The following is a 15,927-nucleotide window of genomic DNA, read 5'->3' as shown; positions in this document are numbered from 1 at the left end:
ATGAAAAAAATATATATATAATGTATATTCTTAGAACAGACTTAAAATTCACATTTACTTAGTTAGGCTTTTATTTGGGAATCCTAAAACAATGAAAGAAACTACAAGAGCTTGACATTACATATAGACTCTCCAATGGCTATAAAGAGAGCTCTTTATTCTTTATTGCATCTCAGTGTGATTTAGTTAATGTCAATTGGCAAGGTTTTCTTTTCCTGTAAAGAATATGTAATAGTGCATGTCAAGAACCTGCGTTTAAAAAATCCGTAAGATTGTGAAAATTATCTGAATTCCTTCAGCAAGGAATTACAGACTTACTCCTTCTAACTAGAAAATACATCTTAGGCCTGATTCTCAAAAAAAGAAACAATTTATAAGTTCACACCTACAGAGAAGAAATAGTTAAGGTTTCTAGTTCATAGTACATAACCAGTCTTTGAGCTATATCTCAGCCTCAGTTACCAGATGACCTTCTGAGAGCTGCCAGAAACAGTCTTTCATTTAAATTGCTCTTCCTTACGCTGTTATTTGACAGTTGTGTTACAGGAGAGTATTCAATGCCAGAGATGTCAAAAAGCTTCGATTCCCCAAGAGTTCCTAAGAGCAAGATTCTGAGAGGCATGCCACTGCTTTACCCTTGACTAAGGTTATGCTCTATGTTAGGAATGTATTTTCTTCACATGCATGTTACTATTTTTTTTAAAGATTTTATTTATTTGAGAGAGAGAGAGAGAGAGAGAGAGAAAGAGAGAGTGGGAGAGAGAGAGGGAGAGAGCACAAACAGGTGGGTGGGTGGGGAGGAGAGGGAGAAGCAGGCTCCCCACTGAGCAGGGATCCTGACGTGGGGCTCGATTCCAGAACCCTCTGATCATGACCCGAGCCGAAGGCAGACACTTAAATCAACTGAGCCACCCAGCTGCCCTGAGAATAGCTATTATTTAAAAACAGTTCTAAATAGTAGGCAGGACTGCTAAAGGTACTTGCAGCAAGATAAAATTTTAGTATGTATACTAAAGCATCTATTCAGAAAAATTCTTAGATACTTATTTAGCCAATAAATATACACAGAGTACTTAATATGTGCCAGATACTGTGTTGAATATTTTCTTCAGAAAGGGTAGTGATTAAGCTAACCATCCTGCAACAACCATGATTCTTGCCTTGATTTCCTTGTGCACCCTCAAATTCCCCAGCACAACAAATAAAGCATTTTGTAAACCTGTTACAGGAACAGATAAACGACAGAGAATGAAGCCTAAGCATAACCAAATACTATTAAGCTGTAGTTTTAGGGCAAGGACAGCTATAGAGGTAGACAGATATATTTGATTCCGGTCCAATTTCTAAGAGATAAACAATGTGAAAAAGTGGGGCTCGTGGACCATAAACAAAGATCTTTAAACATCATCCATTATTAAGGACTCAATTCTTATGGAGCCATCCCAACTACCAAGAGAACAAAAACAGGACAGGATAGAGGTTGAGGAGGATAAGACAGAAGTTAGAAGAGTAATAAAAGGCTAAAATCTGGGAAAGTTTCTGTACTCTATCTAGCGGAAAAAATAATGACTGAAATCAAAAAGTAAACTGAGGTCTATTTCACATTGTTATCAAGGGTATGGAGATGGATGGGTGGCTGGATCTCCTTTCTACTTAAAGGGACTCAGAGAGGTCACATCCCAAATACCCTTTCATTCAAATATTTTTAGAATGAACAGTATTAGTAGGATACAGTGTTAGGTACTTTGGGGATACAAAAGCACATTCATGACATAGTTCCTACTTCAAGTTATTATTTAGTGATACCATATCCACTTTCTAAACTTTAATCAGAGATTCTTTGGAATATTCAATAAGCATTTTCCTGAAAATATCTCTGGAGCTGTTATGATTCACAACTCAATGTAAAAATTTCTTTTAAAATTCTAATGTTTGTTTTAAAAAACAAAATCCTAACTGAAATAGGCTAAGAGAAAGGCAGTTTTGATCTGAAGAATGAAGGGAGGAAAAGAAATAATTTTATACATGAGGGCACTTTCTAGAAAGCAGAGAATTTAGCCTATGTTGTAGTTTTATTTTTCTTGCTCCATGAACTTTATCCCATTGATAAATGTAACCTAAGAAAGGGGGAAGCCTTTGGGTTTACCAAATGCTTCTCCTATTAGGCTTCCCTTCCCAAGGGTCTCAAGAGGAGAGAAGTAGGACCAGGATAAACCTCTTCTCTTCTCTCTTCTGGAGCCCCTACCTGAATCTCAGTTATCCTGAGAACTGACTCCCTGGAGAAGTACCACAAAGCTCTGAAGGCCAACAGAAGCCATTCAAGACAGGACAAAATGTATGCAGACATAATTGTGATGGCAGCATCAGCCTACTGGGCATACAGAAAACACTCCTGACTACTTCATTCAAAAACCTCTTCTTTAGAATACAGCCCTAGTTGACTATTTTTCCTGAAAGAGAACTTACTAGAGACATTATGTGCCCTTAACCAGATTTCTGTAACATTTTAAGTCAATATTAGAATTTTATTAGTTTAAAAAAATGAAAAAGGATCAATTCAAATAAAATACATGTGTGAAAAGGCAAATAAGAACTGGTTTCCTTAAAAGTGTAAAATTATGAAATCCTCAAGATATAGTCGAAACATGTTTAGGTCTTATTTTTTTGTTATAAGCCATAATTTGGTTCTTTAGTCTGTTTTCCTCTTAGCTCTGTGAATCCTCAGAAGAAATCTCAAGCAATTGTTCCCAAAATATTAATTTCCTTTTGTAGATAAAGAAAACATTTTAATCCTCTAGTAGAGTCACATGCAGATCTGAGAGAGTTAAAAACAAACATCACTTATTTCTTGCTCATCTGAACTAAAATTCTTATGTGGTTGTTGATACAAAGATGAAAATGCTTCACCTTTCTCTAACAGCGGGGTTACTGAAATGCCACAGTGTTCTCAGGTACAACTGGCTCAAAATGAATTTAGCATCATAAATACTTGATGCATTTAAAAGCATTAAAAATTTTTTAAGATTATTTTATTGTTTTGATAAAGCTGCATTAGTATAAAATCAACAAATTAACCTTAAAAGTAGGTTATGCCAGAGAAAGAAGCTACTGGTAATCAACATAAGGAAACACTTTTGGCTGTAGAACATGCAAATGAGTATTTCTAAAATTCTACACACCTCTTATATGCAGAAATAACACTGAATAAGATCCGCCTTTCATTTGCTTTGTCTTACTCATAATGTCAATTTAGCAATGGCAGATAATCCTAGACCCAAAAAAATTTGTACAGATTAATAGCTAAATCAAATTTTCTCTGTAACTTCCCAACTCTGATGTTCCAATAAAAAAGATTTGTAACTGCCTTAAATCTGTTGATAGATCTCAATATGCTGCCTTGCTGGAATTTTCAACAGATCACTCGGGCTGAAAAACATTTTCATCTATAATTATTATTTTTTTAAGATTTTATTTATCTGACAGCGCGCACAAGCAAGGGGAGCAGCAGGCAGAGGGAGAGGGAGAAGCAGGCTACCCGCTGAGCAGGGAGCCTGATATGGGGCTGGATCCCAGAAACCTGGGATCATGACCTGAGCTGAAGGCAGACCCTCAACTGATTGAGCCACCCAAGTACCCCTCACCTATAACTTCTGTAACATTTTCATTAGATGGAATGGCAATGATCAGCGCCACTAGCACCAAGTCACACATACTTTGTGATCGGTTGCTGAATTTAGTATGGCAAGAGAAATAAAATATAAACTGTCACTTGAATGCTGTTGTAATTTCTTATAAGGTTTGTGAAAAATAAGCATCACAATGAGAATGTGGTTTGTCAGTGTATCAAATCCTGCTAAAGTGGAAATCACTTATTCAATTTCTCCACTGATTGCTCAAAATTTAAAGAGGGAATCAAATCAGAATACACTGAATTATGCCTGACTTTCATTAGGTCTGTTCCTAGGTACTGAACATGCTGTAGCATTTTTTGCTTTTGCTTTTTCTGGTGGTATATTTATTCATTCATTCATTCATTCATGAGAGACACACAGAGAGAGGCAGAGACACAGGCAGAGGGAGAAGCAGGCTCCATGCAGGGAGCTCGACGTGGGACTTGATCCCGGGACTCCAGGATCACGCCGTGGGCCGAAGACAGGTGCTAAACTGCTGAGCCACCCATGGATCCCCTCTGGTGGGTTTTAAAAGATAACAGTAAATAGTAAGGAAGATGCTTAATAACCAGCTTTTATCATTGTTTTATTATTGCTTCCCTAGTCTATCTAGAATTGTTTTTATGTTATTAGGCCACAGTGCTAATATCTTCAGTTAGAACACATATGGAGACAAAGAGCACAAAATAAATATTTCATAATTGCCGATGGCCAAGATCCAGATTCTAAGTCATACTATCATTATCAAATTAATTTTAGCATTAACAAGAAATGATCCAAATCAATAAATGCTATGTAGCATTCCAGATAAATCCGGATGACCTTTTTCTGCACCTAGTTATGAAAAAAATCTCTGACTTCTATATAAGATTTAAGACCATCAGCTAATGTTGCAGTTTGTCAGTGCAGAGAATGAAGCCATTAATAATCATGCTTCAGTAGTCTCATTAATTTTTATTAACCTACTTTAAGGATCAGAGGCTTTTTAGAAATTATTTAATAATAGTAATTATTAACAATCTCTCTTGCCTAGAATGAATCTAGAATTCTTAATAGTTATTTACTAAATACTTAATATTCTACTTAATACAGATGTTAAGGTTCATGGAGAAAATTCTTCAAGAAGGGACGCCTGGTTGGCTCATTGATTGAGCATCTGCCTTTGGCACAGGTTGAGATCCTGGGGTCCTCAGATCGAGTCCCACATCAGGCTCCCTGCAAGGAGCCTGCTTCTCCTTCTGCCTATGTCTCTGCCTCTCTATGTGTCTCTCATGAATAAATAAATAAATACAATCTTTTTTTTTAAAGAAAATTCTTCAAGTTAATTCATCAGAAATATGTTTATACCATCAGAAATATAGTATAAAACAACAGAATTTATGAATTAAGAATAAAGGGGGGATATAAATATGTGAATTCTAAATTATAAGAAGCCAAGTTGTGTGGAAATAAATTCATTTAAAAACATGTTTTCCTCATTCCATTGGTACTGGCTACAGACTAAAGACAATAGCTATAAGAATTGTTCTCAACTTCAGGTATAAATAGCAAAGTTGAGCGTTATATTTGCTAAACTTCCTTTTGGAGAAAATTAAAAAAAAAAAGTTACATTCTTGCTTTGTTACTGTGCCCCAATGCTTTAATAGAGTAGATATATCTATAGTGAATACCATTACAAATTTGTAGTGAATATCATTATAAACCTGTGGTTATTGTCATGTAGTTTACATCCTACATAATCATAAATAAGAAAAAGAAATCAACTGTATAGAATGTTAAATATTGATTGATAATTGCCAAGGAGAAAAAATAAAACAGGAAAGGGGTTTAGGAGGTATGTATGTTTAAATGTGTGTGTGTGTGTGTGTGTGTGTGTGTGACAGTGTTTAAAACTTTTAAAGGTGTTTAGATTCAGATAAGCCAAAGAGGGCCCCCATTATCCAAAGCACATACAGAGAAGAGTAAGACAGACATGCCATTGTTGATTATAAGCACAAGAAATTGTTGTCAAATTGATTGTTATTCTGGGTGTGTGTCCAAGATATTCTTGTTTAGCTAAAAAAAAAATAAAACTTCTAAAAAGTTTAAATATGAAGAATTGACTCTATTTAATGGGTGAAATTACAATACCATGCTTTTTAAGTATTATGTATGTAGTATGTATTTATATAACATGCTTTTTAAAAGAAAAGCTGGGGCAGCCTGGGTGGCTCAGTGGTTTAGTGCCACCTTCAGCCCAGGGCCTGATCCTGGAGACCTGGGATTGGGTCCCAAGTCGGGCTCCCTGCATGGAGCCTGCTTCTCCCTCTGCCTGTGTCTCTGCCCCCCCCCCCCTCTCTCTCTCGAATAAATAAATAAAATCTTAAAAAAAAAAAAGCTGTTTTTTCTCTCTTTTTTTTATAAGGGTTTCCAGCTTTATTTTTACATTGTTGTCTACTCCTTTTTTTTTTTTTCTTTTAAGGTAAGCTCTGTGCCCTATGTGGGGCTCAAACTCATGACCTCAAGATCAACAACTGCATGGTTCACTGACTGAGCCAGTCACGAATCTCATAAAAGCAGTTTTCTTGTTTTTATTTTTAGGAGAAGTAATTATAAATCAAGAAGGGAAATGAAGGATTTGCTATACATAGTTGTCAAATTTTATTTTGGACAACATAGTAGAGGTTTTTTTTTTTTATTCTTTCAAGTGGGCCTAGCATTTTATTTTTTATTTTTTTATATATAGTTTTTTTTTATTGGAGTTCAATTTGCCAACATATAGCATAAAACCCAGTGCTCATCCTGCCAAGTGCCCCCTCAGTGCCCGTCACCCAGTCACCCCAACTGCCCGCCCACCTCCCTTTCCACTATCCCTTGTTTGTTTCCCAGAGTTAGGTGTCTCTCATGTTTTGTCATCCTCACTGATATTTTCACTCATTTTCTCTCCTTTCCCCTTTATTCCCTTTCACTATTTTTTATATTCTCCAAACGAATGAGACCATATGTTTGTCCTTCTCTGATTAACTTATTTCACTCAGCATAATACCCTCCAGTTACATCCACGTGGAAGCAAACGGTGGGTATTTGTCGTTTCTAATGGTCGGTTAATATTCCATTGTATATATATACCACATCTTCTTTATCCATTCATCTTTCGATGGATACTGAGGCTCCTTCCACAGTTTGGCTATTGTGGACATTGCTGCTGTAAACATTGGGGTGAAGGTGTTCCGGCGTTTCATTGCATCTCTATCTTTGGAGTAAATCCCCAGCAGTGCAATTGCTGGGTCATGGGGCATTTCTATTCAATAACAATGAGACTGAAGACAGAGAAATTAAGGAATCAATCCCATTTACAATTGCACCCAAAAGCATAAGATACCTAGGAATAAACCTAACCAAAGAGGTAAAGGATCTATACCCTAAAAACTACAGAACACTTCTGAAAGAAATTGAGGAAGACACAAAGAGATGGAAAAATATTCCATGCTCATGGATTGGAAGAATTAATATTGTGAAAATGTCAATGTTACCCAGCACAATTTACACATTTAATGCAATCCCTATAAAAATACCATGGACTTTCTTCAGAGAGTTGGAACAAATCATCTTAAGATTTGTGTGGAAAAAAAAAAAAAGATTTGTGTGGAATCAGAAAAGACCCCGAATAGCCAGGGGATTATTAAAAAAAGAAAATCAGAGCTGGGGGCATCACAATGCCAGATTTCAGGTTGTACTACAAAGCTGTGGTCATCAAGTCAGTGTGGTACTGGCACAAAAACAGACACATAGATAAATGGAACAGAATAGAGAATCCAGAAGTGGACCCTCAACTCTATGGTCAAGTAATATTTTACAAAGCAGGAAAGACTATCCACTGGAAGAAAGATAGTCTCTTCAATAAATGGTGCTGGGAAAATTGGACAGCCACATGCAGAAGAATGAAACTAGACCATTCTCTTACACCATACACAAAGATAAACCCAAAATGGACAACTCAAAATCCTAGAGGAGAACACAGGCAACACCACCCTTTTTGAACTTGGCCACAGCAACTTCTTGAAAAATACATCCAATGAAGGCAAGGGAAACAAAAGCAAAAATGAATTATTGGGACTTAATCAAGATAAAATGCTTCTGCACAGCAAAAGAAACAGTCAACAAAACTAAAAGACAACCTACAGAATTGGAGAAGATATTTGCAAATAACATATCAGATAAAGGGCTAGTATCCAAGATCTATAAAGAACTTATTAAACTCAACAGCAAAGAAACAAACAACCCAATCCTGAAATGGGCAAAAGACGTGAATAGAAATTTCAGAGGAAGACAGAGACATGGCCAACAAGCACATGAGAAAATGCTCCGCATCACTTGCCATCAGGGAAATACAAATCAAAACCACAATGAGATACCACCTCACACCAGTGAGAATGGTGAAAACAAGACAAGAAACAACAAATGTTGGAGAGGATGTGGAGAAAGGGGAACCCTCTTGCACTGTTGGTGAGAATGTGAATTGGTACAGCCACTCTGGAAAACTGTGTGGAGGTTCCTCAAAGAGTTAAACATAGTAGAGTTTTTAAAGTATACAGAGGTCCCAAATGTCAATCCATTTGGGCAAAGTGTTCATATTCTTCAAAATCACGGCAATTTCTTGAGTTTATCAATTTTGGTAAAAAGACCAGCTACTTAGAAATACTAATGAAAGTCCTGCCTTGTCTGGCTGTTTTACATTGCTGTGGCTGGTTTTCTGTTGGAAATCTTCAGGACAGCCCCTGTTGTCCACCAGAATAATAGGTTAATGAATAGTCTAATGCATGTCCCCTAGTCCCAAATCACTCCTTGGCAAATCTTTTGGTGTTTAAAGAATTGTATTCTCTCCTGCAGGATGATTTGGGAACCATTTACTGTGTCTAGATTGTAATGAAATTTTGTTAACCACAAGGAAGATGATCCACTGAGAGCCTCATTTCCTATCACCCTAGAGGCAAGTTAGGACATGGGAAAGAACTGATCTTAGTGTAATTCCTGTAGCACATTTCCTCCCATGGTTTGTTGGATAAGTGGACAATGCAATGTGCAACATTTGGATTACAAGAATGCTTGAAATGCCTGTTATCTACAGGAGAGTTTATGACCAACCTTCCCATAGCCAGCCTGAGAGAAGGAAGAGGCACTACATAAATTATGGCTTATCACTGCTGAACATGTAACCACAGACTTGTAAAGCCAATCAACAGGAGCCTAGATGCTGGAGTTGGCCTAGGTTCAAACTCTGAATCATCTATTTACTCTGGGACTTGGAGCAAATTTTTTTGTTTGTAACTCTCCATATGCCTCAATTTCCTTACCTGTAAAATGAAGATAATAGTAGTACAAATATTATAAGGTTGATGTGAGGGAAAAAAAAAATATATATATATATATAATTGAAGTCTCCAAAGAAGAAGAAAGAGAAGAAAAAAGTATCTCAAGAAATAATGGCTGAATTTTTTTCCAAATTGGATGAAAACTATAAATCAATAGATGCAAAAAGTTAAAGAACGCCAAGATAAGAAACATGAAGACTACTACATCAAGGCACATAGTAACATAAATGAAACAAACAAAATACAGTGCCCCAGACTAGGGCAGTGGCTCTCAACCAGGGATGATTCCTTCTCATCCTCAACCCCAAGGGGACATTTTACAATCCTGAAGATATTTTTGATTGCCACAACTGTGAGAGGAGAATGGGTGTTCTATTGACATCTAGTGGGTAGAAACCAGGAATGTTGCTAAACCTTTTACAAAGCACAGGACAGCCCTCACAGCAATAAATTATCCTGCCCCAAACATCAAGAGTGCTAAGGTTCAACAACAACAACAATAAAGAGTGCTAAGGTTAAGAAACACTAGAGGCATATAATAATAATCAAAACGCTTAAAACCACTGATATAAAATCTTAAAATCATATTCTTATTATATTTTCTCATTCCTGACAATATAGAAATGACAATTCACCCTTGAACAATACAGGCTTGAACTGTGTATGTGTGTGGGTGTCTACTTATATGTGATTTTTTTTGATACAGTACAATACTGTAAATGTATTTTCTCTGTCTTATGATTGTATTAATAACATTTTCTTTTCTAGTTTCTTTATTGTAAAAATACTTTATATATATATATGTATATAATACATACAGCATACAAAATGTGTTAATTGAACGTATGTTATCTAGCAAGGTTTCCAGTCAACAGTAGACTACTAGTTTTGGGGGAGTCAAAAGTTATATATAGATATTTTAACAGTGGGGGGTAAAGGGGAATGTCAGCACTCCTGTCCCCAGTGTTGTTCAAGAGTCAACTGTATGTGACATTGTAATAATACTAAGCACTTTTTGTAAATCACCCACTACGTTTAAGCTAGGAGCTGACCACCAAGATGTAAAGGTGCCTGGACCAGTAGAGCTACTTGGAGTGGTTTCCAGAATTTAAGGGTCAGTATGACTTTTACCTCCTCTAAAATGACTGAATTAAAGGAGTTACACAACATGCTCGGTAATCTGAAGGTTCTATTCTGTGGTTCTTCTGATACTTAGAAAGGTATGAAGGTAATAGGACTGAACAGTGGATGCAAATTAAAATCTCACTTCAGCTCAACAAACATTTCCAGGGGACTACTGCCACTGTATATAGTAAAGATTAGTACAGTTCTCAAAGTTGGTCTCTTCATCAAATGTAATACTCTACCACATCATGCTTATTGAATGCAAATTCTATTTAGAGTCACAAAAAAGGCTTAAAAACTCCTACCAATTCTGCTTGTTTTTTTACTGACAAGATTTATGGATCTTTTAAAATCAGATATGAAATAGCATTCTATGATGGGGTATTACAAATTAAAAAACCCAGAGATTGCATACCTACTAAATACTAGGCACTGAATTAGGTACTTTATATTTATGATCTCATAATCCTCAATAAGTAATTTGGGTTTGGTATGATTGTCATCTTCATTTTATAAACAAAACAGATGAACAAGTTCACTGACTTGCCCCTAATCACAAAGCTAAGAAGCGGTGGGACAGGATAAGTCAATTCTGGAAAACCATTTCCTAACAAAATAACAACTAACTTTAACAATACTCAGTTTAAGATCTGAAATTTTCTTTTACTTAGTTCACTATTTTGGGTCTTCATAACAAATTGATGTTTATCTACATTGTCAGAGCACTGGACCACCACGTGAATTTATTCAGACATTTTTGTATCCCAAAGACAGCTATGGTAAGGCGTATTAGCCTATATTTCTTCATTTTTTCTGTCAACGGAGGGAAGAAGAGTAAGAGTGGTCAGATCTATGGCAGAACTGTGTATTTTGTATGTCATTTGTTAAAAACTACCTTAAAGTTTTATCTTTACAGATGACTAGCCTAGAGAAGGGAAGGAAAAGGCAGTTATTTTTGTTTGATATGTCACAAATGAAAAAAAAATTAGAATCACCTCTTTCAAACATACAAATCAGATCTCTTTCGTTCAATTTAGGTAGATTTTAATAGAGTATACACAAAAAGCTAGAAACATATATTTTTTTATTTGTTTGTCTGAATGGTTAAAAAAAAAAGCCACATAGAGTAGCATACTTATCAACCAAATAATTTAGCTTAAAGAAATCACCAATTCATCAGTGCTCTAAATAAGTCAAATTTGAATTTTGTGTCTTAAGATGTAATCCTCTAAGATTCAAAAGTGAATATTCAACACAATTAGAAAAACTAAGCGCATTTTCTTCTTTAATGTAGAAATGATAGATCAATATGTGTTTTAGTGGGGAAGTAGAAACATTAATAAAGGCTATAGGACCAGGCAATGTATAATCTATTTTAACAGAATATAGGGCTTCAAACACTTAAAAGCAGATTTAACTTCACAGTTGTTTTTTTTCTTCACTTTACTTTGATACTTTTTCTCTTTTCTCAGGTGGTTCTATATACAAGTTATATAGAATTCAAACAAACGAAACTATATGTAACTTATAATTCATGAACTCTACAAACATGTCTTGATTCCCCCTCTAGTCAACTTTTTTTTTAATTCCTGTATGCTCCTATAAGTGAATAAAAAGAAAAGTTTATACTTACTAGAAAGAACAGTTGTAAGGAAAATGTAGTCCGAAAAGGATATGAGTCCACATTCTCCAAGGGTATAGAATATACTGCCTTCATCAGCAAATTTTTCTCGTTCCTGGGCAATTTTCTATTAAACGTATGGGTCCCACAAAAAGATAAAAAGAAGATATAGCAGAATAAAAACACAAATAGTTAGAGATGAATCGCCATTTATGTGACAGTTTTATGCTATGTATCGATAAGCATTTCTCTGATGGCCATTCCAAATTAATGGATCCTTTACAGTTTTTAAGATGATTAAAATTGTACGACAAAAGATGATTTTGTTGGTTTCAACACTGGCTTAATATGAACACTAGAAAATAATTTCAATTTTATGAACTGCTATTTGACATACACTGACCCACGTTAGGACTGGTTTTGTTTCCTAGGTTTAAAAATAATCCACCTGAATTGTTGAATCACTACCTTGTACACCTGAAACTAATATAACACAGTATGTTAACTATACTAGAATTAAAATAAAAACTTCAAAAGGTAAAAAAACAAAATTAAAAACAATCCACCTTTTTCTGTAGAGACATATGAAGTAGGAAAAAAAAAACAAAAAACAAAAAAAATGCAATCAGTATAATTTGCCCAAATGAAGTCACCTAATTGCCCAAGAGAAACTATACTACTCGTGATCAGAAATGAAGAGGTAAGCAGCTATTTTCAAGGCCCACACAAATGCTCAGAAAACTAATTTCTGAAATACTAAATTTACTTTTTACCTTAAGACCCTCAAGAATCTTAGGTTTGGAACGTAGGATAGTTTGCAGAGCAAACAGCTCCTCTGAAAGATAATGGCAAATCAGACATGCACACTAAGATTGAGGCATGATTTAACTTAGTTGTATTTACTAATACCTTGCTGGAGGCTCCTAAGTTTCAGCTATTTGACGAAACTCTCCTATAACGTAGATTTTATTCTAAGTATATATTCATTTTCTTTAATCTACAAAACTCACAAAGAGTTAATTCTCAGCCTTAGTAACGGCCTGTTTGGCAAGTAAGTCATCTCCTCCTGTGTGTTTAAGCAAAGCTACCTGTTTTTTGAATTCCTAGCCAAATGATAAACTTAGTGGTGACACTGAAGATATTTTCAAAAACTGAAAAGGATCCACCAAAGAGTTAGGGCTGGAACTAATGTCCATAAGTTCTGGACCAACTAAAGATATTCAAGGAATTATTCTGAGTACCAAAAATAGAAATAGGTTTTAAGAACCCAAACCAACAAAGAGCAGTCAAAGTAATAATGTCATGCAAGCACAAAATAAGAAGCAGCATTGCAAGCATAACCTCAGGAGGAGTATCATGAAAACTAAACCAACAAGCACCACCACACCAGCATCCAGGTATACAACTATCCAATAGGTTACCTCTGTCTAGTGAAGATGCCACCATACACCACAAAGGAAAGAAAACTTGTTAACCAATTGAAAATACAAGAACCAAATGAATCATCATGATCTTTTCAATAAACCTATCCAAAATAGCCTCTACTGGGTATTTGCTTATTTGTATAAAACAGTAAGCATAATCAGGTAAAAAGTCCACAGTTGAATGCTAACCAAGCAATGAGGTTCTGATGGCACGTTCTAGTTAGGACTTCTTTGACTTATCTGAGGTGGACAGAAAGCATGGTCCTGTTTGACAGCATTTAGAGATTACTTCTTTGAAATTACAACAAAAATGAGCATATAGTCCAATGTGTTCAAACTAAGATTAGATCTCATATCACACCTGATCTTCTACCAAGAGATTGAACACAAATTTCAGACAAAAAAAAAAAAAAAACTTCTGGAATAGAACTAGAGCAGCAAAGCCTTTCACTGGGAAGTTAACATTTTAATTTATCATAAAAGGGAAACAAATGAATTACATTTTTCATAGTATCCAAGGTACCGTAAAAATAATGTATGTGAATAAGAAAAAATTAAAAAAAAGAGAAGAGGCTCCCAAAGGTATAACATTACTAACTAGAATAAGCATACATAAAAGCTGAGTACTTTGCATTAATTATGTAATGATTATACAGAGAGACTGTAATAAGCCAATAAATATATATTGGAATCCAGAAGTTGAGACACACAAAAGTCTAAAGACAGAGAGAGTGAAAAGAGGCAGCTAAGACAAAGAAGTATATCTAACATTTTTTCTAACAATCATCTGAGCTATGCTGCTGTTCAGAAGATGTCAAAAAGATAAGTCTAATTCTGTTGGTAATTTATAATTTTGATATAATTTCAAACTTAGAAAAGTAGAAAGATCGATATAAGAAATTACATACTTTTTTCCTCGTATACTTTTTACTCAGATTCACCACGAATTTATATATTACCTTAGTTGTTTATCATTTTATGTAAATATTCTTTTATCTCTGCAACTTCAATACACATGCCCCTTTACATTTAAATATTTCACCATGTACTTACTATAAACAAAGACTTTCCCTTACATACTATAGTATAAGTTTAATAAACCAGGACATTTAATACTGATACATACTATTATCTAGCCTTTTTTTAAATCCAGTCTTTTAAATTGTTAACTATTCCAATAATTTCCTTTGTAAGTATTTTCGCCCCAGCCAAGACGCAAATCCAACATTCATAAGTGGCATTAGTTGTCATGTCTCCTTAACCAAAACAGCTTTTTTGCCCTTTTTTCTTTTGAAGGTTTATTATTTTTGATTGTAGTAAAATTTATGTAACACAAATTCACCATTTTAACCATAGAGTATGTGGGTCTTTGGGTTTCACTTCTTTCACATAACATGTTTTCTAGGTTCACCTATGTTGAAGCATCAATTACTACTTCATTTCTTTTAATCAGCAAATAATATTCCATTGTATATGTACCATGAGTTGTTTATCCATTCATCCACTAAAGGATATTTGGGTTGTTTCAAGCTCTTGACTATTGAAAACAGTGCTACTATGAACATTCATGTGCAAGTATTTGTTCGACTATCTGCTTTCAATTCTTTTGGGTATATGCCTAGGAATGGAACTGCTGAGTCATATCATAATTCTAAGCCAAATGTTTCTCGGAGCAGCTGCACCATTTTAAATTTCTGCTACCAATGTACAAAGGTTCCAATTTCTCTACACCATCATCAACACTTATTTTCCTTTTTTAAAAAAATTATAGCCAGGGCACCTGGGTGGCTCAGTCAGTTAAGTATCTGCCTTCGGTTCCTGTCACAATCTCAGGGTCCTGGAATTAGACCTGCATTGGGTCTCTCTCTCTACCTCTGCCCTATGCCACCACCTCATCTCTCTCATGCTCTCTAATAAATAAAATTTTTTTAAAACTACAGTCATTCTAGTGGGTGTAAAGTGGTATTTCATTGTTGTTTGATTTACATTTCCCTAGTGCTTTATAGTGTTAAGCATGTTTCATGTGTTTGTTGGCCATTTGTGTATCTTCTTTGGAGAAAGGTCTATTCAAATCCTTTGCCTATGTTTTGAATTGGGTTATTTGTCCTTTTGTTACTGAGTTGTAGAAGTTCTTTATATTTGCTTTTCTTTTTTTTAGTTGTTTATATATTCTATATACAAAACCTGTATCAGGTATGATTCGCAAATGTTTTCTCCATTCTGTGCATTGTCTTTCTACTACCTTGATAATGTCCTTTGATACACGAAATGTCTAAATATTGATGAAGTTCAATTTGCTTGTGCTTTTGATGTAATATCATAAGACTCCACCACCAAATCCAAGGTTATAAAGATTTCTCCTGTGTTTCCTCTAACAGTTTGGTAGTTTTAGCTTTTATATTTAGGTTATTGATCCACTTTGAGTTAATTTTTGTATGTAATGTGAAGTAGGTATCCGACTTCATCTTTTGCATGTGAATATCCAGTTGACTCCCACACTATTTGTGGAAGAGGCTATTCACCACAGAATGGTCTTCACACTTTGTTGAAAATCAATGGTCTATAAATATATGGGTTTATTTCTGGGGTCTCAATCTCATTCCATTGATATATATGTATATTTTCTGCCAATACCATACTGTTTGTTTTTATAATTTTTAAAAATTATAGTAAAATATACATAAAATTTTTTAAAGTGTAAAACTCAGTGGTAGTAAGTACATTCACACTATCAC

At 35.0% G+C, this 15,927-nt stretch overlaps 1 protein-coding gene across 2 annotated transcripts in view; it reads right to left on the bottom strand.

Moving 5' to 3' along the window:
* MICU1 (mitochondrial calcium uptake 1) overlaps positions 1-15,927 on the bottom strand; it is a 247,358-nt gene that overhangs the window by 100,062 nt on the left and 131,369 nt on the right. For both annotated transcript variants that reach the window (XM_055325234.1, XM_055325233.1), the window contains one exon: positions 11,781-11,895. In XM_055325234.1, the coding sequence (XP_055181209.1) occupies positions 11,781-11,895 (115 nt within the window). The remainder of the gene's footprint in view (positions 1-11,780; positions 11,896-15,927) is intronic.

The sequence above is a fragment of the Nyctereutes procyonoides genome, unplaced genomic scaffold (genome assembly GCF_905146905.1).
Source record: "Nyctereutes procyonoides isolate TBG_1078 unplaced genomic scaffold, NYPRO_anot_genome, whole genome shotgun sequence".
NCBI classification, from domain to species: Eukaryota; Metazoa; Chordata; class Mammalia; order Carnivora; family Canidae; genus Nyctereutes; species Nyctereutes procyonoides.
Note: the sequence above shows the minus strand (reverse complement) of the source record. Positions and strands in the feature narration are given on the sequence as shown.